General features: G+C 35.8%; 1 protein-coding gene across 3 annotated transcripts in view; it reads left to right on the top strand.

Annotated features, from left to right (window-relative positions):
• LOC114054266 (double-stranded RNA-binding protein Staufen homolog 2-like) overlaps nt 1-23,202 on the top strand; it is a 405,344-nt gene that overhangs the window by 23,170 nt on the left and 358,972 nt on the right. The window contains exons 1-3 of one of the 3 annotated variants that reach the window (XM_027877453.1): nt 7,693-7,787; nt 19,054-19,259; nt 20,408-20,538. In XM_027877453.1, coding sequence (XP_027733254.1) covers nt 19,076-19,259; nt 20,408-20,538 — 315 coding nt within the window. In that variant the 5' untranslated portion in view covers nt 7,693-7,787; nt 19,054-19,075. Of the gene's footprint in view, nt 1-7,692; nt 7,788-19,053; nt 19,260-20,407; nt 20,539-23,202 lie in introns of those variants that run through there. The other 2 variants (XM_027877452.1, XM_027877454.1) reach the window with 2 other exon arrangements.

Genomic DNA, 23,202 nt, shown 5'->3' with positions numbered 1-23,202 from the left:
CCAGTGTGGAGAATGTACTGTCCTAAGCTTTGGGGGTTTTGTGCAGCAGTTTTCAGAGATACTTCTAGGGACCTGTAAATTTTCAGTTTTTCCAAGGTGGTATGATCAAGGGTGAGGTGTTTACTGCTTTCCTGGCCTGTGCTCTGGTCTATGAGTGACCACAAGGGCTCTTTTCTGCCTTGAAACTGTGAGGAGGATTCCCTCTCCACCACGCCTACAAGCTTCACCACGCCAGTGCTCCTCTTTGCCCCAGGACTGCCACCTAGAACTGCTACCCAGATCCAAGCATGGGCAAAGCAAGAGAATTCTGCCTCAGCACCCACAAAGAAATCCCTGCAATCCCCCTCTGACCAGCCACTCAATTCCTCTTCAGTCTGTGGGCTGAGCTCAAGAAGCAGCTATTGCTCCAGGGCTGTGCTGGGACTAGGGCTGTGTCTGAGCTTCTCTGTCACCACAGTCACAGACTTTTCCCACTGACCTTCTAAGTTGTCTTTGGAGTTTGTGGGTTGAGAAGTCTGGACCATCACAGCTCCCCTTGATTCAGTCCTCTGAGGCCTGCTCCAGGTTCACTGAGGCCTGTTTTGTCTGTGCGCTCATGCTGAACTGCGTTCCTCTTCCAGCCTGGCATGATAGACCTTTCCAATCAACCGTCCAGGTTGTCTTGGGCTGGAAATTTGTTTCACTCTGTCTTTTTGTGGGTTCTGCTGCCTTAGAATTTGTTTAGAGCCATTTTTTACAGGTATTTGGAGGGGTTTGTGGGACAGCTCAAGCAAGTCACTGCTTTTATTCCTACATCTTAGCTCCGCCCCCTCTAGTCATTCTTTAAAGACAAACTCAAAAGCCTCCTTCTCTGATATCTCTTGTCAATAAGACCTTGTACATTGTACTACTTGGTTTTGTACTTTCTATAGTACTCATGTATATTGTATTATGTATTATAATGATCTATATATCTATATCTATATGTTTTATTTCCCTTCTAGACTCTAAGCTTCATGAGGGCAGGGACTCTGTTTCATCTAAACTTTGTACTTCCCTTCATTCCTGATACAGTACTTTACACACAGTAGGTAGTTAATAAATGTTTGTTGTTGGGTTGAGAAGGCAAGTATAAGTAGTGATGGGAAAGAGTGAGAAGGACTACCCTGCAAACTACTTGTGAGTGACCCCTCTGATTAGTTTTCAAATGTCCTGCCTTCTTTGTCCTGATTTTCTTCCATATTAGAGGATTTATGCATGCATACATGTATGAAGGTGCAAAAATCAGTTATGGAATTTTAGGAATTAGCCCTATTGGGCCTGAAAGAGGTCTCTGACAGCTGATTTGATGGCTGTGCTTTGCTGTAGCATTGGCTTGTCTAGTTTCTATGGTCCCTGGTCTATTTTTAACAATTTTGATCATGGTTCTGAATCTATTTTGGTTAGCTACCATTTTAGATCTGAATATAAATGCCCCTCACAGTGTCTTGCACATCCAGTATCTTAAAAAAAATTGCTGAATGATTGATAAATAGTTGAATATAACAATGTAAGAGGAAATGACTAACCTTAAATGAGGGTAGAATGGATTTCATTATAATCCTGCATGGAAATATATTTCAGTTAATTCAGTTATCTGTAAATTGGTTATCCATTTGGGGGTAATATTGTCCTCTTGTTTCTCTTCCTTTTTGCTGCCTGCCTTTTTATTATTTCATTATTTCTTTTACTGAGAAAATTGAAGTCATCTGTCATAACCTTCAAATTCTCTCCTTCCTTGTCTCCTTTCAGCTTTTTAATGTCCTTGCCTACCTTTCCCCCCTTTTTTTCCCTTCCTCTAATCTCAGAGGAAGAAGTGGCCTTTATTCTTCCTTCCTATAGCATTGACTTGTCATGTTTCTTAAGTTCCAAGTCTATTTTAAAGTTTTTTTAATCATGTTTTGTGCTGAGTCTATTCGTTCATTATGATATGCCATCAATTGCTAATATCTGCAGATTGTACACGCATTTCACACTTTGCTCCAAGGACACTGACACAACCCTAGTTTAAGGCCTGAACATCTGTAGCCTAGATTATTGTCAGTCTCTGAACTGATCTTTCTGTCTCTGGTCTCCTTTTTTTCCAATCTATCTTCCACATAGCTGCCCAGAATTTTTTTTTAAAGGTACAGATCTGGCCATGTCACTCATCTCTTTGAAACCTTCAGTGACTTCCCTTTTTTTTTTTCCCAAATAATTTACATCCTCTTAAGCCTGGCCTTCAAGATTCACTACCATTTGGCTCCATTCTTCTTTTCCAAACTTATTTTATATTACTCCCCTTTATGTACTTTATGTTTAAACCAACCTGGATTACTAGCTGTTCCCCAAAGTTGACAGCTTATCTCCCATCTCATCTCTGTAGGTTAGCAAAAACTGCCTTCCGACCTTGGAATAAACTCTCTTTTTATCTCTGCCTCTCAGAATCCTTATGCTTATTACTTCAAGGCTCAGTGCTGATTTTACTTCTGCCATCATGCATACTGCTATCTTTTCCCTAGTTGGTGGCTTAGAGTGACTTCATATTTATTTATTTATTTATTTGTGTATATATTGTATCTTGGAGTAGAATGTAAGCTCCTTGAGAGTAGCAATTGTTCCATTTTTGCCTTTGTATTGATCACTAGCCCTTATATAGGGTCTTATTCATAGTAGGAGCTTAACTAATTCAAGGCAAGAAACATTTATGTTATTGGTAGCTGAGTGTACCTTTACCAAGCCTCCTGTCTTTTTGCAGACAGATGTGATCATAATCAGTAATTCTCACTTTAACCTTTAACCTGTCCCTCTCTGCTATCCATTGCCATGTTCACCTTTATGCCATTTTTAGAAAGCCTTCTCTTGAGCTTGCCGCCACTTAAATTATTTCAGTTTTCCTTATCCATTGCAAATATGCAGTATGGTACAGTGAAATAAATGCTAGATTTGGAGTCAGAGTAACTAGGTTCAAATCCCAACTCTATTTCTCACTACCTATGTGTTACTGAATTGTCTGTGGGCCTTGTTTCCTTATTTTGGTGAGGGGATTTTGCAACATGACCTCTAAGTTTCCTTTGAGGTCTATGAACCACACTGCTATGTGTAGATATAGAGTACTATACATTTGTTAACAGCTGCTTCCTCACCAACACTTACCAATCCCTCTTAGTATGGTTTCTGCAATACCTGACCTATTGAAATATCTCTCTCTAAAGGCAAAGGTTCTTAACCATTTTTGTGTCCTGGACCACTTTGGCAGTCTGGAGAAGCCTATGAACTCTTTCTCAGAATAGTATTTTTACATGCATAAAGTAAATTACATTGGTTTACAAAGAAGCTAGTTATATTGAAATAGTTATTGAAATATATATTTACAAAACCAAACAAATCATGGACCCCAAGTTAAGAATCCTTCATCTTTTTTATTTTTAAAAAACATTTATTTATTTTTAGTTTTCAACATTCACTTTTACAAGATTTTGACTTTTAAATTTTCTCCCCCTCCTTTCCCTCCTTTGTCCCCAGATGGCATGCAATCTGATATAGGCCATACATGTGCAATCATATTAAACATATTTCCACATTAGCCTTGTTGTAAAGAAGAATTAGGAGCAAAGGGAAAAACTACACAGAAAGAAAAAAACAAAAAAAAGGAAAAATAGTATGATTTGATCTGCATTTATACTCCATAGTTCCTTTTCTGGATGTGGATAGCATTTTCCATCATGAGTCTTTTGGAATTGTCTTGGATCGTTGTAGTGCTGAGAAGAGCTAAGTCTATCAAAGTTGGTTCATCACATAATGCTGCTGTTATTGTGTACAATGTTAAGAATCCCTGCTCTTTAGGCCTTTCCTTGTCCTTCCAGCTGTTAGTGCTCCCCCCACCCCATAGCCTTACATTTATTTAGTATATATTTATTTATATATGTGTTGACTCCCCCAATAGAATATAAGCTCCTTAACGGTAGGGATTGTTTCATTTTTGTTTTTTATAGCCTCAGTGCCTATCATAGTGTCTGACTCATAGTAGATATTTAATAAATACTTGTTAATTGATTGATTGGGCTGCAAGGTGGCGCAGTGCATAGAGTACCAGGCCTCGAGTCAGAAAGACCTGAGTTAAAATTTGGTCTCAGAAACTTACTAGCTATGTGATCCTAGATAAGTCACTTAACACTGTTTGCCTCAGTTTCCTCTTCTGTAAAATAAGTTGGAGAAATGGCAAGCCACTCCAGTATCTTTGCCAAGAAGACCCTAAAAGGGATCATAAAGAGCTGGACACAGCTGAAAGGATTGAACAACAATAAATTGATTGGCTAAGGTTACTAATGAGCTCTGTATTCACAAATTACCTTTTCCTTGACCTTTTTTTTTTGCGGGGGGGGGGGGGGAGCTTTTGAGCCAAATACAATAGCACCTATCTCACAGAGTTGTTGTGAGGGTTAAATGAAATAGTATTTGTGAAGTGCTTAGCATAGTGCCTGGTACATAGGTGCTTAAATAAATGCTTGTTTCATTCTCTCTTCTTCCCTCAGTATAATTTTCATTTTTCTCCAATGTTACATATATTTGTACATATATATGTATATGTATGTATATATATTATATATGTATATATTTGTCTGCTTTCATGTTGTATCTACCCAGTAGAATATAAACTCCTTGAGTATTTGTATTCCCATTACCTAGCATAGTATTTATAATAAGTGTCTTAACAAATACTTTTTGGATTGGATTCCTTTAATTTTGTAAGGGTTATTCTCCAGCTATCTCCATTTATCACAAGAATTTCTTCCTTGTCTCTTACTGGCTCCTTATCCTCTATCTACCCTTTAAATGTTGGTTCTCAAGGTCTGTACTTGTTACTCTTTCTTTCCTCTCTATATTCTCTCTCAGCTCTCTAATTACCCTTCATGACTTCAAAAACTATACCTAGAGAGATGACTCTGAATTTTATATCCCTGCCTCTAGCCTCTCCCCAAAGTACTAGTCCCCTATCTTCAACTGCCTTCTGGATCTATTCTTCCAAAAGTCTGACCGGTTAATTAGCCAATTAGCAAGACTTTTTAAGTACTTACCATGTGCTAGGCACTATGTTAGACACTGGGGATTCAGAGACAAAAATGAAACAAATAGTCCCTGCCTACAAGGAGTTTACATTCTGTGTGCGAGATAATATGTACCTGTGTAAGAACATACCGATTACCAAATAAATAATAGGTAGCATTAGTAGGGAGGTCACTAGCAGCTGAAGGATCACAAAACGTGTCATGGAGAAATTTGGATGTTTGGCGGGTAGAGTTGAGGAGGATGGGAATAAGGGAGCATGGTTGTTGGTGTTGGGGAATAGAGTTGGTACAGGAATAGTTAGGAGTTCGTAATCACAGGGATTTTGAGAGTATGATAGAATGGGAGTTAATGTTAACCATTGAAAAATGAGTCCAGTCAGATTATCGGTGACTAGAGAGAAGCCTGTTGAAGAAAGCAAATACTAGTTTGTTCAAGGCCCACCCTCTGTACCTTGCTTTGCCATATTTTAAAGTGACAGATCTTGTGAAGCTGGGGCCCTATTCACTGCAAGCAGGAACAAGGTATAGCCTGAGGAAGTCCAAACGTGAAGCAAGAGCAATTAGTGGTAGGTTTCATCTAGAATGGAACATTCAAGAAAGCCCGGGGCTATAGATAGTAACCTGAGGCAAGTCACAGGCCTTCCTGGGAAGGTTTGGGGGCAAATGTAGAGGCCACAAGTGGGCAGTGTGGATCTGTGGTTGATACAGGGCTCCTTTGGAAGTTTTAGGGGTGGAGACAGAGGCAGATGACCCGGATCTGGTGTTGACATAGGACTCTATCTGATTCACATTTCTAGCTGTTTCCTAACAGAATTCAATCTTTTCCCTCCAAACATATCCAAAATAAAATCATTCTCTTTCCTCTAAAACCTGTCCCTCTACCTAACTTCCCAATTAATATTGAAGGTCACGAGGGTGCACAACCTAGGGGTCATCCTGAGCTGTTCTGTCTCTTTCTCCACACCCCACAGTCGACCAATTGCCAAGTCTTGTCAGTTTTACTACATCACAACACAGCCACCTTCCTCAAGGCCTGCATTACCTTCCACTTGGACTATTCCTGTTTCTGGGTTCCATGCCATCTCATTTAGGCTGTGGGAAGAGTTCATACTCATTTTCTCATCTCTTTGACCCTTCTCCCTAAAATAATGAATGACAGTTTTTTAAAGGGAGCAGAGTAGAATACAATAATAAATTAAAGGGGAAGCATGTAAACTTGTAGTCATTTTGAGAGTTGATCTTGGCTCCCTATGTACCATAAAAAGCAACATCTTATTCTTAGCTCCATTTTCCTTTCTGACTCACTCATTTATACCAAGTTTTGTACCTAGATATATCTCAGGTTGTCAGTTCTTTTATTTCTATAATAGCTTATATTGCTTTAACTGCTTTAATAATTGCCTATAGTGTTTACATTGTTTTTGGTTACAAAGTATTTTATATCAGCTGTCCCAATTCAGTCCATTTTTAGTCTTTATGACTCTTTCACCCTAAAGTCAAAAACCATACAATAATGTGCAAATTAAAATTATTAGCATATAATACACTTTGCAACTTTTTACTTCTATAAAAGATTTTAAATATGCAATTTGTCCTCCTTTTGCTACAATCACTTATTTTACATATTTAGCATTGAATTTACAAGATTTTGACACATCTTTTAATTCTTCATCATGAAACCACACTTTAATTACTTGGATACTAAACTTACCTCTGCCAAGTACATTTTTTCAGGTGTTGCTTTAAGTAGATAGCCTGTAAATTTTGAATGGGATTGAAATCAGCTGGTCTTTATGGTATTCTTTCAACTTCAAGCAGGTTATGCTTCATTTTTGAGGAATCTCTACCTGCCAGGTCCCTCAGAAGTGCTTTGTTTGTTTTCTGAGAATTGATTAGGCTGTTTTGTAGCAATATCTTGTCAATTATTTTTTCCTTTTGGATACACCTTCCTATGTACTTCAGTTTGATCCTGCTTCATTGTGTATTGAATGTTCCTTGAAACACTTGTTCTCCCCACACCAAAAGCTGCTTCAAAGTCTCTAACATTCAGTGAAGCGTGCCCTGTAAGAGTCACAGTTTTTGCATGTTCCTTTCAAGTAATACCCATTCTTAACAGCCATAGAATTTAAAACACAACAAAGGAGAGTAATAAAACACATGTATATGGCACAAAATCTAGCACTTAGTTGACAGAGAATTAACTTAAGGTTGGGAAGCCAGCTCAGTCTGGTTTCTACTAGTCAAAGTCAACCATATCAAAATTATTACTTGTCCCAAATAATATGTACCCACCTATAGATCTGGAGAAGTTACTTTCTTAAATCCGCATGACCCCTAGATGAGAAAGACTCTTCCGTTTCTCTTTTTCAAGCCACCCATCTCATCTAGCTTAAGGCTTTGCCTTTTCAGTCCTGAGAATCTTAGTGCTGTGGCCCTTAGAAGTTCTCTTTATTTTACCCCGTCTCCATCCCCTCTCTTCCTGATCCTCTTCTTAACATTAAACAAAATTCTTTTAGCTGAATTATTGGAACTGGTTCTGCATGTGGGCGTATAAGTGGAAAAAGTCTTTCAAAAAATGATGCATATCAAAAGAACACTTCCTTCTTGATTTACAGAAGTGAACCTCAGCATCATAATCCATGTTAAAGCTTTGAAGCAGTTTTGGGACCTCCTGGGATTAACCTGTTGGATCCAATTAAATTCAACGAATATTTGTTAAATGTAAGTTTTGTACAAGGCCGTTTGATAGTGCATTCCAGGATACAGAGAGAATAAAGAAGCTTCTGCCCCAAAGGAGCTTACATCCAAGAAGGGATGGAAAACTTTTTTTCCTTTTTAGTTTTATTCTGCTGACCCACAAAAATAATAATAGGCCAAGTAGAATGAAATCAAAACACATGTAAACAAACACAAAGTGCCTACTCTGCAAAGCATTGTGGTAGAAACTATAATAGGCATAAAATTTAAATAAGACGCGGTCCCTTTCTATCCTCATGTAGCTTACAATCCAGTAAAGATATACATACATAAATAAATATAATGCATACATAAATGCATTAGTAAGTTGTAAAATAGTGCTAAATATCCCTTTTCTTGGTCTAGGTCTGGAAGATCTAGTGTGCTCTAGGAGTTTCCATATGAATGAATGAAAGAATGAAAAATGCAGTATTGAGCATTTGTCATGTTCTGGGCACTGTAGTAGTACTAAGGAAACAAATTCAAGCAAACAAGACAATTTTCTTCCCTCAAGAAATTTACATATGTAACCGGGGAGGACAAATCACATGGAGCCAGAGTTGCAAAGAGAGGTGGTGGCTTGCTTTGAAGTTGGCTGGGAAGAGAGATGGTAGCCTGGTTCTGGGGAGGATCTGGTGAAAGCTGGGGGCAGATTCTAGTGGTTTTGGAGATTTAACCAGAAGCCCCTGTTTGTCTTTCACTTACACTTCTCAGGACTTGAAGACACTTCAGATTTTGTGATATACCTTGGGATCATATGGTTTTAGGTGTTAAACCATGGAGTTTTCACATCTCCCTGAAGTATATTCAGGGATTCTGGGGATTTCTCAATGTTGGCCACTTTTTAACATCTTCAGACGAGATAAGTAGGAAAGATGAGGTTGTGAAACCAATTTAATTCAACAAGGATTTGTTCTGTGAAGTTTGGATTCGTCAAAGGGCCACAGTTGAGGACCTACAGGGCCACATATGGCTTCAAGGTTACAGGTTCCCCACTCTTGGCCTATATAGAGATCGACCATTGTGTATGGTTATCAGCAAAGAGGCTAGTCTGGCTGGAATATAAAGTATGTGAGAGGGAATAAGGTGAAATTAGTATGGAAAGATAGATCAGAACTAGACTGTGAATCAGTTAATTACAAATTTTTATTAAGCACCTACTGTGAACCAGGCTGTGTGCTAGACAAAAATGAAACAGTTCTGGCTTTCAAGGAGGTCACATTCTATAGAGGGAGACAACATATATAATATGTACACATATAAGGACCTACAAAATACACCCACCGTAACAGGTGTTATCAATGGGAAGGATTAGGAAAGACTCCTGTGGGAGATTGCATTGGTCAGGTAGATAGACCAATGGATAGAGTGCTTGGAGTCAGGTAGACTCATCTTGGTGAGTTCAAATCCTGTCCCAGATACTTACTAGCTGTGTGAGCCTGGGCAAGTCATTTAACCCTGTTTGCCTCAGTTTCTTCATCTGTAAAATGAGCTGGAGAAGGAAATGGCAAACCACTCCAATATCTTTGCCAAGAAAATCCCAAATGGGGTCATGAGGAATTGAACATAACAGAAAAATGACTCAACAACAGCAATAACAACAAAGGGCTTATAAAAGGGAAAGGTAAGGAGGAAGTGCTAGACCATTGACGGGGTGGGGGGGGGGGGGATGGAATACCGTGTCTGAAGAATAATAAGAAAGCCAGTTGGCTTGACTGCCCAACATTGGGAGGGAGGCAGTGTATAAGAAGACTGTAAAGGTAGGCTTCACAGCCAGGTTGTGAAGGGCTTGAAATACCAAATAAAGGGATTTGTGTTAGAATGTAAGCTCCATGGAAGTAGAAATTGTTTTATTCTTTGTACTTGTATCCCAAGTGGTAGCACATAGTAGACCCATAACAAGTTGTTGTTAAATGAATGATTGATTGATTCAAGAAGTAATAGGGAACCACTGGAATTTATTTACCAGGGTATTAGATGGTCAAATCTGATTTGGGAACCAATGGAGGATGCATTTAGATTTTCCTCCTTTTTAATCAAGAGGATCAAAACTTTTTTTTTTTGAATCAATTTTTGGGGCAGCTAGGTGGTGCAGTAGATAGAGCTGTGGCCTTGGAGTCAGGAGGACCTGAGTTCAAATCCAACCTCAGACACTTGACACTTACTAGCTGTGTGACCTGAGGCAAGTCGCTTAACTCCGATTGCCTCACCAAAAAAAAGGCAAAAAAAAAAAATCAATTTTCTTAGTCTTTTAAAAGAATCAATTTTTAAGTTTTATTTTTCAGTTTTATAGTGTTTTTGTTGTCCAGTTTATTTTTCTCCTCCTTTACAATATTTTCATATTTGGACTTATTTGTTGGCTTACTAATTTTTAAAATTGTGTAGTCTGTTCATTAATCCTCTCTTTTTCTATTTTGTTAATATGAAGTTTTTAAGAATTTTTTTCCCTCTGAAGACTGATTAGCTGCATCCCAGAAATTTTGGTATGTTGTCTTATGATTATCATTATTCTTATAGTTATTCCTTTTTCAAATATAATTTGTTCTTGAACCTACTTGTTATTTAAGATTTCATTATTAAATCTCCGTTTAGATTTGTGATATTTGCTTGTGCTTCCTAAATTGATAACTGCTTAGCATTCCTACATTTCACTTTTTTGCATTTTATCTTTGCCCCAATACTTGGTTTAAGTTTTATAGAAATATCATACGGTGATGAGAAATGTATATATTCTTTTAGTGATCCTGTTTAGAAGATTCCATAAATCTTTTAGCCCTAAATTCTCCAATAGTTTATTTATTTAGTTCTAAGTCTCTCCCACCATCCCTGCCCTGACCTTTTTAAAGCTTTATGTTAGATTTGTTCAGCTTTGAGAGAGGAAGATGAAAGTCTGCTATTATTGCTGTGTTAATATATACTTTTCTGTAATTTAATTAATTAATTAATTTTCCTTTATGAATTTAGATGATATGCTATTTGATGCATATATATTTAATATTAATATCCTTTCATTGTCTCTGATTCCTTTAACTGTGATATAAGTTCCTTGTTTATTTTTGATATTATAAATTTTATTTTTGTTTTGTTTAATGGTATGATTATAATTCTTAGTTTTTTTGGATTCACCTGATATGAATAAATATTTTTCCAGTCTCTTGACTTGATTCTATGTATGCCTTGTTTTTAAATGTGTTTCTGGTAAGCAGCAGATTGTGGAGTTTTGTTTCCTTATTCATTCTGCTACTCTCTGTCATTTTATTATATTGTTTAGTCCATTCACATTTAAAATTATGAGAGTTATGTTTATGTTTTCCTCTATTTGTGTTACAAGTATTGGTCTTTTCTTAATTTTTTTTAATCTCCTTTCTTTTTTAAGTCAATGTTGTTGTTCAGTCCTTCAGTCATGTCCATCCAAGTCTTCATGACCCCATGGACCATAGCGTGCCAGGCCATTTTATCCTCCATTCCCCCTCAAACTCTGTTCAATTTCTTGTTTGTTGTTTCCGTGATACTATGTATCCATTTCACCTTCTGCCACCCCCTTTTCCTTTTGCCTTCAATCTTTCTCAACATTAAGGTATTTCCCATGAGTCCCATCTTCTCATTATGTGGCCAAATTATTTAAGCTTCAGCTTCAGCATTTGACCTTCCAGTGACTACTCTGAATTAATTTCTTTAAATGTTGACTGGTTTGACCTTGCTGTCAAAGGGACTCTCAGAAGTTCTCCAGCACCACAGTTTGAAAGTGTTGATTCTGTAGTGCTCAGCTTTCCTTATAGTCCAATTCTTACAGCCATACATTGCTACTGGAAAAACCATAGCTTTGATTATATGGACCTTTGTCAGCAAGGTGATGTCTCTGCTTTTTAGTATGTTGTCTAGATTTGCCATAGCTTTCCTTCCAAGTAGCAAGCATCTTTAAATTTCATAGCTGTGGTCTCTGTCTGTAGTGATCTTTGAGTCCAAGAATATAAAATCTTATACTGCTTTCATTTCTTCTCCCTTTATTTGCCAGGAAGTGATGGGACCAATTGCCAAGATATTAGTTTTTTGATGTTAGGACTAGTTTTTAGACTCTCCTCTTTCACCCTCATCAAGAGGCTTATTAATTTCTTTTCACTGAGATTGTTGATATTTCTCCCAGCAATGTTAATTCCAGCTTTTGGTTTATCCAGCGTGGCAGTTAGCATGAGGTACTCTGCATATAATTTTAATAAATACGATGACAGCATACAGCCTTGTCATTCATACTCCTTTTCCAATCTTAAATCAATCACTTGCTCCATTTTAGATTTTAACTGTTGCTTCTTGACCCACATACAGGTTCCTCAGGAGGCAAGTAAGATGTTCTGATACTCCCATCTCTTTGAGGACTCTCCACATTTTGTTGTGATCCACACAGTCAAAGGCTTTGTTGTAGTCAATGAAGCAGAAGTAAATGTTTTTCTGGAACTCCTTTGATTTTTCTGTAATCTAGCAAATGTTGGAAATTTTGTCTCTAGTTACTCTGCCTCTTTGAAAACCATTCTGCTCTTCTGGTAGTTTTTGGTTCATATATTGCTAAAGCCTAGCTTACAGAATCTTAAGCATAACCTTGCTGGTGTGGAAATGAGCATAATTGTTTGGTAATTTGAATATTCCTTGGCATTGCCCTTCTTTAGGATTGGGACTCCAGTGACCTCTGCTGTGTTTTCCAAATTTGCTGGTATATTGAGTACAACACTTCAACTGCATTGTCTTTTAGGATTTTAAATAGCTCAGCTGGAATTCTGTCACCTCCACTAGCCTTATTGTTAGCAATGTTTCTTAAGGCCCACTTGACTTTATTCTCTAGGATGTCCTGCTCTAGATCAGTAACCATACCTCAGTGGTTATCTGTGATGTTAAGATCTTTCTTGTATAGATCTTTTGTATATTTTTTGCCACCTCTTATTCTCTTCTGCTTCTGTTAAATCCCTACCATTTTTGTCTTTTATTATGCTTATTTTTGCATAAAACTTTCCCTTGATATCTCTAACTTTCTTTTTCTTTTTTTGTTAATAGTATTTTATTTTTCTAGTCACATGTGAAGATAGTTTTTGACATTCATTTTTTATGAGATTTTGAGTTTCAAATTTTCTTACCTCCTTCTGTTCCCTACTCCTTCCCCAAGACAGCAAGCAATCTGATATAGCTTAAACATGTGTAATCATGTTAAACGTATTTCCACATTAGTCATATTGTGAAAGAAGAATCAGAAAAGAAGAGAAAAACCACAAGAAAGAAAAAACAAAAAGCAAAAAAAGTGAAAATAGTATGCTTCAATCTGCATTCAGACTCCATAGTTCTTCCTCTGGATGTGGATAGCATTTTCCATCATGAGTCTTTTGGAATTGTCTCTGATCCTTGTATTGCTGAGAAGAGCTAGGTCTATCATAGTTGATCTTCACACAATGTTGCTGTTACTGTGTACAATGTTCTCCTGGTTCTGTTCACTTCACTCAGCATCAGTTCATGTCAGTCTTTCAGGTTTTTTTGAAATCAGCTTGCTCATCATTTCTTATAGCATAATAGTATTCCATTACATTCATATACCACAGTTTGTTCAGCCATTCCCCAGTTGATGGTCATTCCCTCAATTTCCAATTCTTTGCCACCACAAAAACAGCTGCTATAAATATTTTTGTACATGTAGGTCCTTTCCCCTTTTTTATGATCTCTTTGGGATACAGACGTAGTAGTGGTATTGCTGGATCAAAGAGTATGCACAGTTTTATAGCCCTTTGGGCGTAGTTCCAAATTGTTCTCTAGAGTGTTGGATCATTTCACAACTCCACCAGTGATGCATTAGTGTTCCAATTTTCCCATATCTTCTTCATAATTTATCATTTTCCTTTTCTGTCATATTAGTTAATCTGATAGGTATGAGGTGGTACCTCAGAGTTGTTTTAATTTGCATTTCTCTAATCAGTAGTGTTTTAGAGCATTTTTTCTTTTTCTTTCTTTCTTTTTTTTTGTGTGTGAGAAAATTAGGGTTAAGTGACTTGCCCAGAGTCACAGAGCTTGTAAGTGTTATGTGTCTGAGGCCAAATTTGAACTCAGATCCTCCTGACTCCAGGGCCAGTGTTCTATCCACTGAGCTACCTAGCTGCCCCTAGAGCATTTTTTCATATGACTATGAATAGCTTTAATTTCTTCATCTGAAAACTGCCTGTTCATATCCTTTGACTATTTATCAATTGGGGAATAACTTGTATTCTTGTAAATTTGACACAGTTCACTATATATTTGAGAAAAGAGGCTTTTATCAGAAACACTGGTTGTAAAAATTGTTTCCCAGCTTTCTGCTTTCCTTCTAATCTTGATTGCATTGGTTTTGTTTGTGCAAAATCTTTTTAATTTAATGTAATCAAAATTATCCATTTTGTATTTCATAATGTTCTCTATCTCTTGTTTGGTGATATCTCTAATTTTCTTGAAGAGATCTCTTGTCTTTCCCATTCTATTATGTTCCTCTATTTCTTTGCATTGCTCACTTAAGGCAACTTTCTTATCTCTCCTTACTGTTCTCTGGAATTCTACATTCAGTTGGATTGGGACCACTAGGTGTCACAGTGGATAGAGTATTGGCCCTGGAGTCAGGAGGACTCATTTTCCTGAGTTCAAATTTGGCCTCAGACGCTTACTATCTGTGTGACCCTGGGCAAGTCACTTAAATCTATTTGCTTCAGTTTCCTTCAGAAAGAAATGGCAGACCACTCCAGTATCTGCTAAGAAAACCTCAAGTGGGGTCACAAAGAGTTGGACACCACTGAAATGACTTAAAAACAACAAAAATATCTTTCCCTTTTGCTTTCCTTCTTTCCTTTGGTATTTGTAAAGTGTCATCAGTCAGCCATTTTGCTTCCTTGCTCTTCTTTTTTACTTTGGAATGTTTTTTGTTACCATCTCTTGTACAGTATTGCAAACCTCTGTCCATAGTTCTTCAGGCACTCTACCAAATCTATTCATCAATTCCACTTCATATTCATAAGGGATATTATTTAGGTCTTATTTATATGGTCTGATAGTTTTCTCTATTTTCTTCAATTTGTCTGAATTTTGCAAAAATATGCTCATGATCTGATCCATAGTCAGCTCCAGGTCTCATTTTAACTGATTATATAGAGTTTTTCCACCTTTAGCTGCAAATTATATAATGAATCTGACTTCTATAGTGATCATCTGGTGATGTCACCTTTTGGTGTTGCCTTTTGAGTTGTTAAAAAGAGTCTTTATTATGACCAATGAGTTGTCTTGACAAAACTCTATTAGTCTCTGCCCTGTCTCATTTTGTACTCCAAGGCCAAACTTGCCTGTTATTTCAATTATCTTTTGATTTCCTACTTTAGCATTTCAATCCCTTATGATGAATGTTACATCTTTTTTGGGTGTTATTTCTAGAAGATACTATAGGTCTTCATAGAATTGATTATTTTGGCCTCTTTGGCATAGTGGTTGGAATATAGACTTGCATTACTGTTGAACATTAATGTTGAACAGTTTCTCTTGGATTCAAACGGTTATCATTCAATCAATTTTGAAATTATACTCCAGTACTACTTTTCTCACTCTTTTATTGACTCTGAGGGCTATTCCATTTCTTTAAGGGCTTCTTGCCTATAGTAGCATATGTAGAGATCATCTGAATTCAATTCACCCAGTTCAATACATTTAAGTTCACTGACACCCAAGATGTCGATATTTAATTTTTCCATCTCCTGTTTGACCACATTCAGCTTACCTTGGTTCAAAGAACTTACATTCCAGGTTCCTATGCAATATTAGTCTTTTGGACTTTCCTTTTGGAACCAGATGCATCTGCAAATGACCTTCCTTTTAGCTTTGCTCAAGCTGTTTCATTAGTACTGGAGCTACTTGTAGTTGTCCTTCACTCTTCCCCAGTAGCATATTGGACACCTTCTTACCTGAGGTTTTCCAGTGTCATCTCTTTTATCATTTGAGTACTGTCCACGAGATTTTATTGGCAAAGATACTAAAGTGATTGGCTATTTCTTTCTCCAGCATATCACCTTGTGTCAGAACTCTTCACTGTGACATGTCTGTCTTGGGTAATCCTGTACAACACAGTTCGTAGTTTCATTGAGCTACACAAGCTCCTCCGCTATGACAAAGCAGTGATCCAGGGAGAGTTTTAAGTCAATACTTTGCTCCTAAGAGTAGTTTTCTTTAAATTGCTTTGATGCAACACTATTCCCACAAGTTTTCCTTTCCACCCTTAGACTTCTTTCTGATTTGTCAACCCTTTCCCCAGTATTGCGTTTTTTGCTTAAATTATTGATTTATTCTTTCTTTTATTTATTTAGTTATCTAATTTCTTTGCTTGGTTCTCTGCATTAATTCCTTTCCCTTCCTGTAAATTTTATTCTCTGGTTCATAGTCCTTATTTATTCCTTATTTATCTTTTTGTGATTCTCGTGATGTTTAAACTTTTGAAGTACTGATTTTGAGCTGTTTTCGAATCAATTTCTATTTTGTTATTGCCATCACAGATTTTGCTTTTTTTTAGATCATTCATTTTTTTCTGTTGTGCCTCATCTTAGAAGCATTAATTCATTAGGCATTGTGGACTTCAGTTTCCTCATCTGTAAAATGAGTGGGTTGGATAAGGTCCTTTCAGCTCCAAATCCATAATCTTATGGTTTTTTTCTTGGCTTAAGTGCACAAAATCATCATCTAGAGTTTTACTGGCAATGAAATGGTATGTTTTGGTATAATGGATATATATTTTTTGCCTTTGTGTCATGCCATAAACTTCACAGATGCAAGATACCCCAGTATATAAAGTACTGCACAAAAGGCCCAACTCCTGTGTTTGGCTAAACCTTTTTGCCTAAAAATTTTTAGGATAGATAAGGATATCTCCCCCCACCCCCCTGTGTAAACAGGTTTCTGGTATACTCTTTTCATGAGATGATTTCAAGTGGAAATCATATACGTACATGATTTTATTTTTCATATATGATTATATAGATGCACACATACATATTATATGTAGGTATGCATGTACACACATATATATATGTATGTGTATGTTTTATGTTAATAATATATGTGTAGGGGCCTAGACCTGGGATTTCATTAGTATAGGAACTTCTAGGGGAGGAAATTCCTTCTTCCAATGCTACAATGACACAAGATGGCACCTTTACTATCATGCTACAAGTTTTAGAAAGGGATTAAAAAAATTAAATCCTGGCCACCTCCCTTCCCCCCATTATCAAGAATTTATTTCTTCTTTCTCCTCTCTCCCACTGAAATGAAAGAAAAACAAAACCCTTGTAGCAAATATATATGGTCAGGCATAACAAATTCTCACATTATCCAGGCCCTCAAAATGTATTTACCATTCTGCATATTTATTTAGGAAGGGGTTCTTAACCTTGTTTGTGTCGTGGGCCCCTTTGGCAATCTTGTGAAGCCAATGGACTTTACATCAGAATAATGTTTTTAAATACATTTTAAATACACTTAAATACATAAAGCAAAGTATATATGATTACCAAGGACACCAGTTATGTTGAAATAACAATTATTAAAAAAAAAAGTTGCCTAGAGTACTTGGAGGTTAAGGGATTTAACCTCAGGGTCATACAGCCAGTATGTGTCAGAGACAGTACTTGAACTTAGATCTTCCTGGCTTTGAGGTTATTCAATATGTCCTGTTGCCTTTCAATATAAACATATTATTCATTATTCCTAATATATGTATTTTATTTCTGGAAGGAGATTAAAAAGTGTAATACAGGGTCCAAAAGCTTGTTAGGACTTATATTCAAATACCTCTTACTTGATAAACTCTCTCCTGCTCAACAAATTCTTTCATGCTTTATCAGCTTTCCCCTACTCATTAAACTCCAGTGGCTCCCTATTGGTTTTAGGATAAAATGTAAACTCCTCTGTTTGCCTTTTAAAGCCCTTCACAACTTGGCCTTGGCACATTTTTCCTGTCTCTTCAGGTATTACTCTTTCTGAGTTCTTTTGTCCTGCCCACATGGCCTTCTTTCGGTTCCTCATATGTGACTCTTAATCTCTTCTCTCTTTACCTTTGCACTGGCTGTTTCCCATACCTAGAGCATGCTCCCTCTTTACTTCTCCGTCATGGAATTTCTCTTCTTTCAAAACTCAGGTGCAAAACCACCTTCTCCATCAGGGGTTCTTAACCTTTTTGTGTGTCATGAACCCCACCTTTAGCAGTATGGTGAAGCCCTTCTCAGAATGTTTTTAAGTTCATAAAATAAAATCAATTGTATTTCAATATAGTTATCACAATGTGGAATAAAACAGAAACAAAAACCCAGTTCACTGACCTCAGGTTAAAAAACCTCTGTGCTACATTGACATGATTTTAGAGTTGCTTGATCATAATTTTTAATTGATGTAATGGCTACTAATACTTCAGTGTATATTGTAATTCAGTAATGCTAATACTGAAGTTTTCCTTTGACTACACTATGCCAAATTTGTAAGCAAGGAAATTCTCTTGGGTGGACATATTTAAAGAAATCATTAAGCAAAACCTTTTAAAGATTTATTTTTTTAATATGAATAATTATTCCCTAATTTGTCTGTTTTGTAAGTATAGATTTTTGTTTTCAAGCTTTATTAAAAAGTGAATTGCCTATACATCTTGCATATATATATATACTCTGTTGCACTCCCCACCTATAACCAGAACTTTGTTTCAGAACCAAAATATCCAAGTGGAATAGTGTTGTTTCTCAAAAGTAGATAGTCAAAAGGAAGATGAATATGAACATATTTATTTTTGTTTTTAAGAGAGAAAGCAAGTGAGCTTAAGATAACATTTGTCCTTGCAATATTTTTATGTGCTATACATCTTTTTGCATGAAAGGTAAATATTTAGCATAGTAGAACTATAAATGTTGCACAGTAGTTCTGGCAATGCAATTATGATATGATGTAAGATTGGGGAATCTTCTGATAAATTTTAATTTTTTTCCTTTTAAAATTTCTTATTTCACTGTAATTGTGGATAACCAAGTAACTTATACCATTTAATTAACCCTGGTCAACCATTTAATTAACATTGTAACTCCATAATGACTAGTAATTTTGTCATTGATGACTGCTGCAGTAAGTATGCAAGGTTCAAAATTTGTTTCTAACATTGAGTCATTTTGTACTTTCCTTATCTCACCAATTTTCTGAAATAAAAGAATAACTTGCCAAATATTTGTTTTTATTGCAGTGATAGACAGTGGCAAGTTAAAATGCAGACTTCGGTAAACTTCACTGAATGTACCCTCTCTTCTACGGTGCTATCCCCATCTTTAACATCTCCAAGTTCTCTGAGTCTGCAAGGCACCATGAATGGTTCAATTCCAGAGTTAGCTGTCAATTGTAATAATCATATCATCGGTCTGTTGGATTCTGGTCCTTCTAAGAAGTTACCTGGTAAGGTTGTAATTTTCTGATAAAATGGTTCATTATCATGATTTTGGTCAATTCATTATATCCAATTCATTTGGGCCTGGAAAAGAATGATGCTAAAGGTTATAGAAAAATAACTGCCTAGTTTAGCCTGACCACAGAAAGTTTTAAAGTGACTAATGTTCTTAGATGAAGCCATTTTATTCCTTTTTACATCCTATTCTGTATCTATTCTGAGTATTTCCTAAAAAGGGGAGTTTAACTGAGCATTAAGTAAGCCAAGTTATATTTTTCATTTTTTATAAATTTTTTGTATCAGCTGGCAGTGATTAATGCTGCTGCTTCTTTTTTTTACCCTAATGAATACACTGGTTTAGTATCATGGATAAAAAACAAATTAAGAAGTTCTTATATTTATAAATTTATATAGATGATGACAGGAAAATGCAGGATAAACTATATTAACAGGGTGTAGAAAATGAAATAGTTCTCAACATGCTAAGAAAAATTGAAAGTAAATGGAGGAGGAAAAAAGGTAGAAGAAGTTAATAATAGTACAAATAGGGAAGTAGAAGAATGACATGTTATGGGAAGAGAATTAGGAAGGGATTTGGAAGACCTTGTTCCTTGTCCTCCCTCTCTACTAACTTGTGTAAAATGGAAATCCCTTTACTCCTTGTGGGGCCTCATTGGATTAGATTGCTAAACCTCTTCTTCATCTCACATTCTCTGATTCAGAATTATGTTAAGAAGCTAATAAGGAAATAAAAATATTTAATTAAACTTCTACTTGGAAGTTAAATTATTTGACCTTTGAACCAACAATTTTTTTTTAGTTAATGAAATTTTAAATTATGTAACAGATTTTATAAATCTGCTGCCATATATAGCATTATTAGTTATTGAGGAGAGGGAAAAGTTTTTTGTTTTTATTTGATAGTTATTTTGTGAATGATAAATTACTTCTGTTGCATGTAATGGAAAAGGCAAAAAAAAGATTTTCAGAGTTACATAAATTTTACTCAATAATTTATACAGGTGTATGGTTTTGGTAAGATTAATAATCTGCAAAATGTTTTTTAAAAATACATTTTTTTTCATTTTTGCAAAGTTTTATGAAGTTGTGAAGAAGGTGTTTCTCCACCAAAACTTTACAGATTCTTTATTTACAGCTCCTCTCCAAGATAACATGGCAAACCCCAAAGAGAAAACTCCAATGTGTCTGGTAAATGAGTTAGCCCGTTTCAATAGAGTTCAACCCCAGTATAAGCTTCTGAATGAAAGAGGGCCTGCTCATGCCAAGGTAAGGTTACAATTTTAGGTTGTGAGCCATACCTTATGTTCTGAACAGGTTATTTTATGGTCTGGCAAGCTGCTTAATAAAATAAATCAAATATGTAGTCTTAGATTTGTCTTTTTCCATTTTTTGGCTTTTTTTTTAATGGGGAAGGGCTAGAAGTGTGGGGGCTGAAGTCATTGTTTCTGTGTTGAGGTAATATACAATTAAAGGTAGATTGAATTGAAACAGATTTTCCTTCTTTAATTCCCACCCGTCATCCTCATTTTTTTGTCCATAATACCTAGATCTAAAAAGGGCAAACCCATCTAGTACTCATGAGCCAAGATATATTAATGAGCCAGACTTTTCTCTTCATTCTAGAAACTATCTGAAATTGAGTCTTTCCTCTAGAAATTGCGATTATCAACCTTATCCAGTATGATTTTTATTTCTAAAATTCATCTAATTCACATTATGTTGGGTATGTTAGTATTGAAGCCAAATGATTTATTATTATCTATGTGTTAATTTTTAATATTTATTTTTCCAAGGAAGAAATTTAGAACATGTAAGTTATTCTTACAGTATATACCCACAATAGTGTCTTATATTTTCACTTAAAAAATCTTAATACATTGGCAAAACTACAAATTTAAAAATATAAATGTTAAACTATATTACTTACATGTTAATTTTTGGAGTCAATCATCTACTCTTGGAAATTTGAGATTATGATGGCATAGTTACACTTTAGGATTAGCCCTGAAGTCAGCAATTTTCTAGGATTTGATTATGAGGAATATGGATTATCTATTCTCTTTACTTCCCTTTCTTCTTCTTGTGCTTTAATCTTTTGTTACTTAATTGTTTACCAGCAGCTCTTTCTAAATGTGGTTCAGGTAAGGAAAAGAATAAAACTAAAATTTGTCATTTTTAAACTCACTATCAGTTGTTTAAAGAGATTTAATGAACAAGAAGATGAAATATGTGGAGGATTTTATTTATAGTCACTCTTCCCTCATTTAGTCTAAATAAATTGATAATTGCAGCTATAGGTAAAGAAAACCTGCTAATGAGTAAATATTAATGGAAAAAAGAGACCAACACCTCTTCACACTATATTATTTAAATTCTGGCATTGCTATTTACTAGCATTACTTGCTTCTCTGACCCTACTTTTTTTTAATCTGTAATTCATGGGGATTGGAAATAATTTCCAAGTCTCCTTTTACCTCTGTTAGTTCATGAATCTTTAAAAGAAAATCATTTTTACAAAAAATCTGGATCAGATTTACAATGTTATATACCCTCTTAAGTAGATTTAAAAGCAAATTAATAAACAATAAAATATGTTATTTGCAGCTCATATGTTTTTATAACAGTTTGTTCGTTATTCAGTATGGTTTTTAGCTACCATGGACAATAGAATTTGAAGAAGAAATTTTTTTTGATAACTTAATTTTTGGCCTTTTCATTAGCCTATAATTATATGCTTCTATTAATTTATTGTGGGCTCTGTAACTTACTCTACTATTCTAATAACATTCTGCTATTGTTTTATAATATGTAGTATGTAACTCTCTGAGATTATTATCATTCAAGCAGTCCCAGAGTCCCAGATTATCCTTATTTTACAGATGAGGAAATTAAGACTTAGAAAAGAAGAGTGACCAGCATGCCCAAGATTAAGTGGCAGCATTAAGACTTGCATGAAGTTCCCTTGACCCTTAGATGTGCTTTCTAGCGTACTAGGCTGCCTCACTTTTAGACTTTTAGACTGATATTTTGGTAGTGGGACTTCAGGAATTTTAAGTTTTAGATGTTGTAAATCCTGAGTATGCTTTTCATTGTTTCTTGGCCCAATTATTGTAGGTTAAAGTTGAAAACTTACTCTTTTTTTTCTTCCATTTTTGTATTCTACACTATACCAAAAAAAAAGAGTATTTCCATATCTAAAATAGAAGAGGAAAAATGATTGTATGTGAAACTATGCTTTTAAAACATATCTAACAACTTCCATGTTACTTTCAAAGCTGTCCTGTTTTTCTGTGTTTTCTTTTCTACCTCTTTCTGTTCTGTTCTGTGCATTCTTTTAAATAGTTCAATTAACTTCTTTTCCTCTTTTATGTTTTTTATGGGGGTGGGTTGCTTAAGGGGCAATCCTATTACTGATCCCACTCTCTTCGCTAGTGCTTGGGTGACTGGGAGAAGGGTTGTACCCTTGACAGTGATAGGGAAGTTCAAAATGTGGGAGGATTTGGAAAAAGAATGATATAAAATGATCCTCTTACAAAGGACCCTAAGAAAAATTGGTTAGATAGGTAGGAAAACTAGGAGAAAGCAGTGTAACAAAAACTTGGCATGGAGAAGATAGCTAGGAGGAAGGGTTGGTCAGCAGTATCCTGTGGCACAGAGAGATCAAGAAGGATGAGGGTTAAGAAAAGGTTATCGAGTTTAGTAATTATGAAATTGTTGGTGACCTTGGAGAGGGCAATTTGATTTGAGTGGTGGGATTGCCAAATTCAAGGAGTTGAGAAGTATATTGCAAGGGATGTGAGGAAGTGGCAGTAACAAGTGTAGGTAGCTTTTCCTGGAAGTTTGTCTGTAAAAGGGAGGAGACATATAGAACAATATATTAAGGGAATGTGGGGTCAAATGAAAGTTTAGGTTGGAGGAGACCCAGGAGGA

Source organism: Vombatus ursinus, unplaced genomic scaffold, assembly GCF_900497805.2.
Source record: "Vombatus ursinus unplaced genomic scaffold, bare-nosed wombat genome assembly UNPS02014812.1, whole genome shotgun sequence".
NCBI classification, from domain to species: Eukaryota; Metazoa; Chordata; class Mammalia; order Diprotodontia; family Vombatidae; genus Vombatus; species Vombatus ursinus.
The sequence above is the reverse complement of the archived record's forward strand: the minus strand, read 5'-3'. Positions and strand labels throughout refer to the sequence as shown.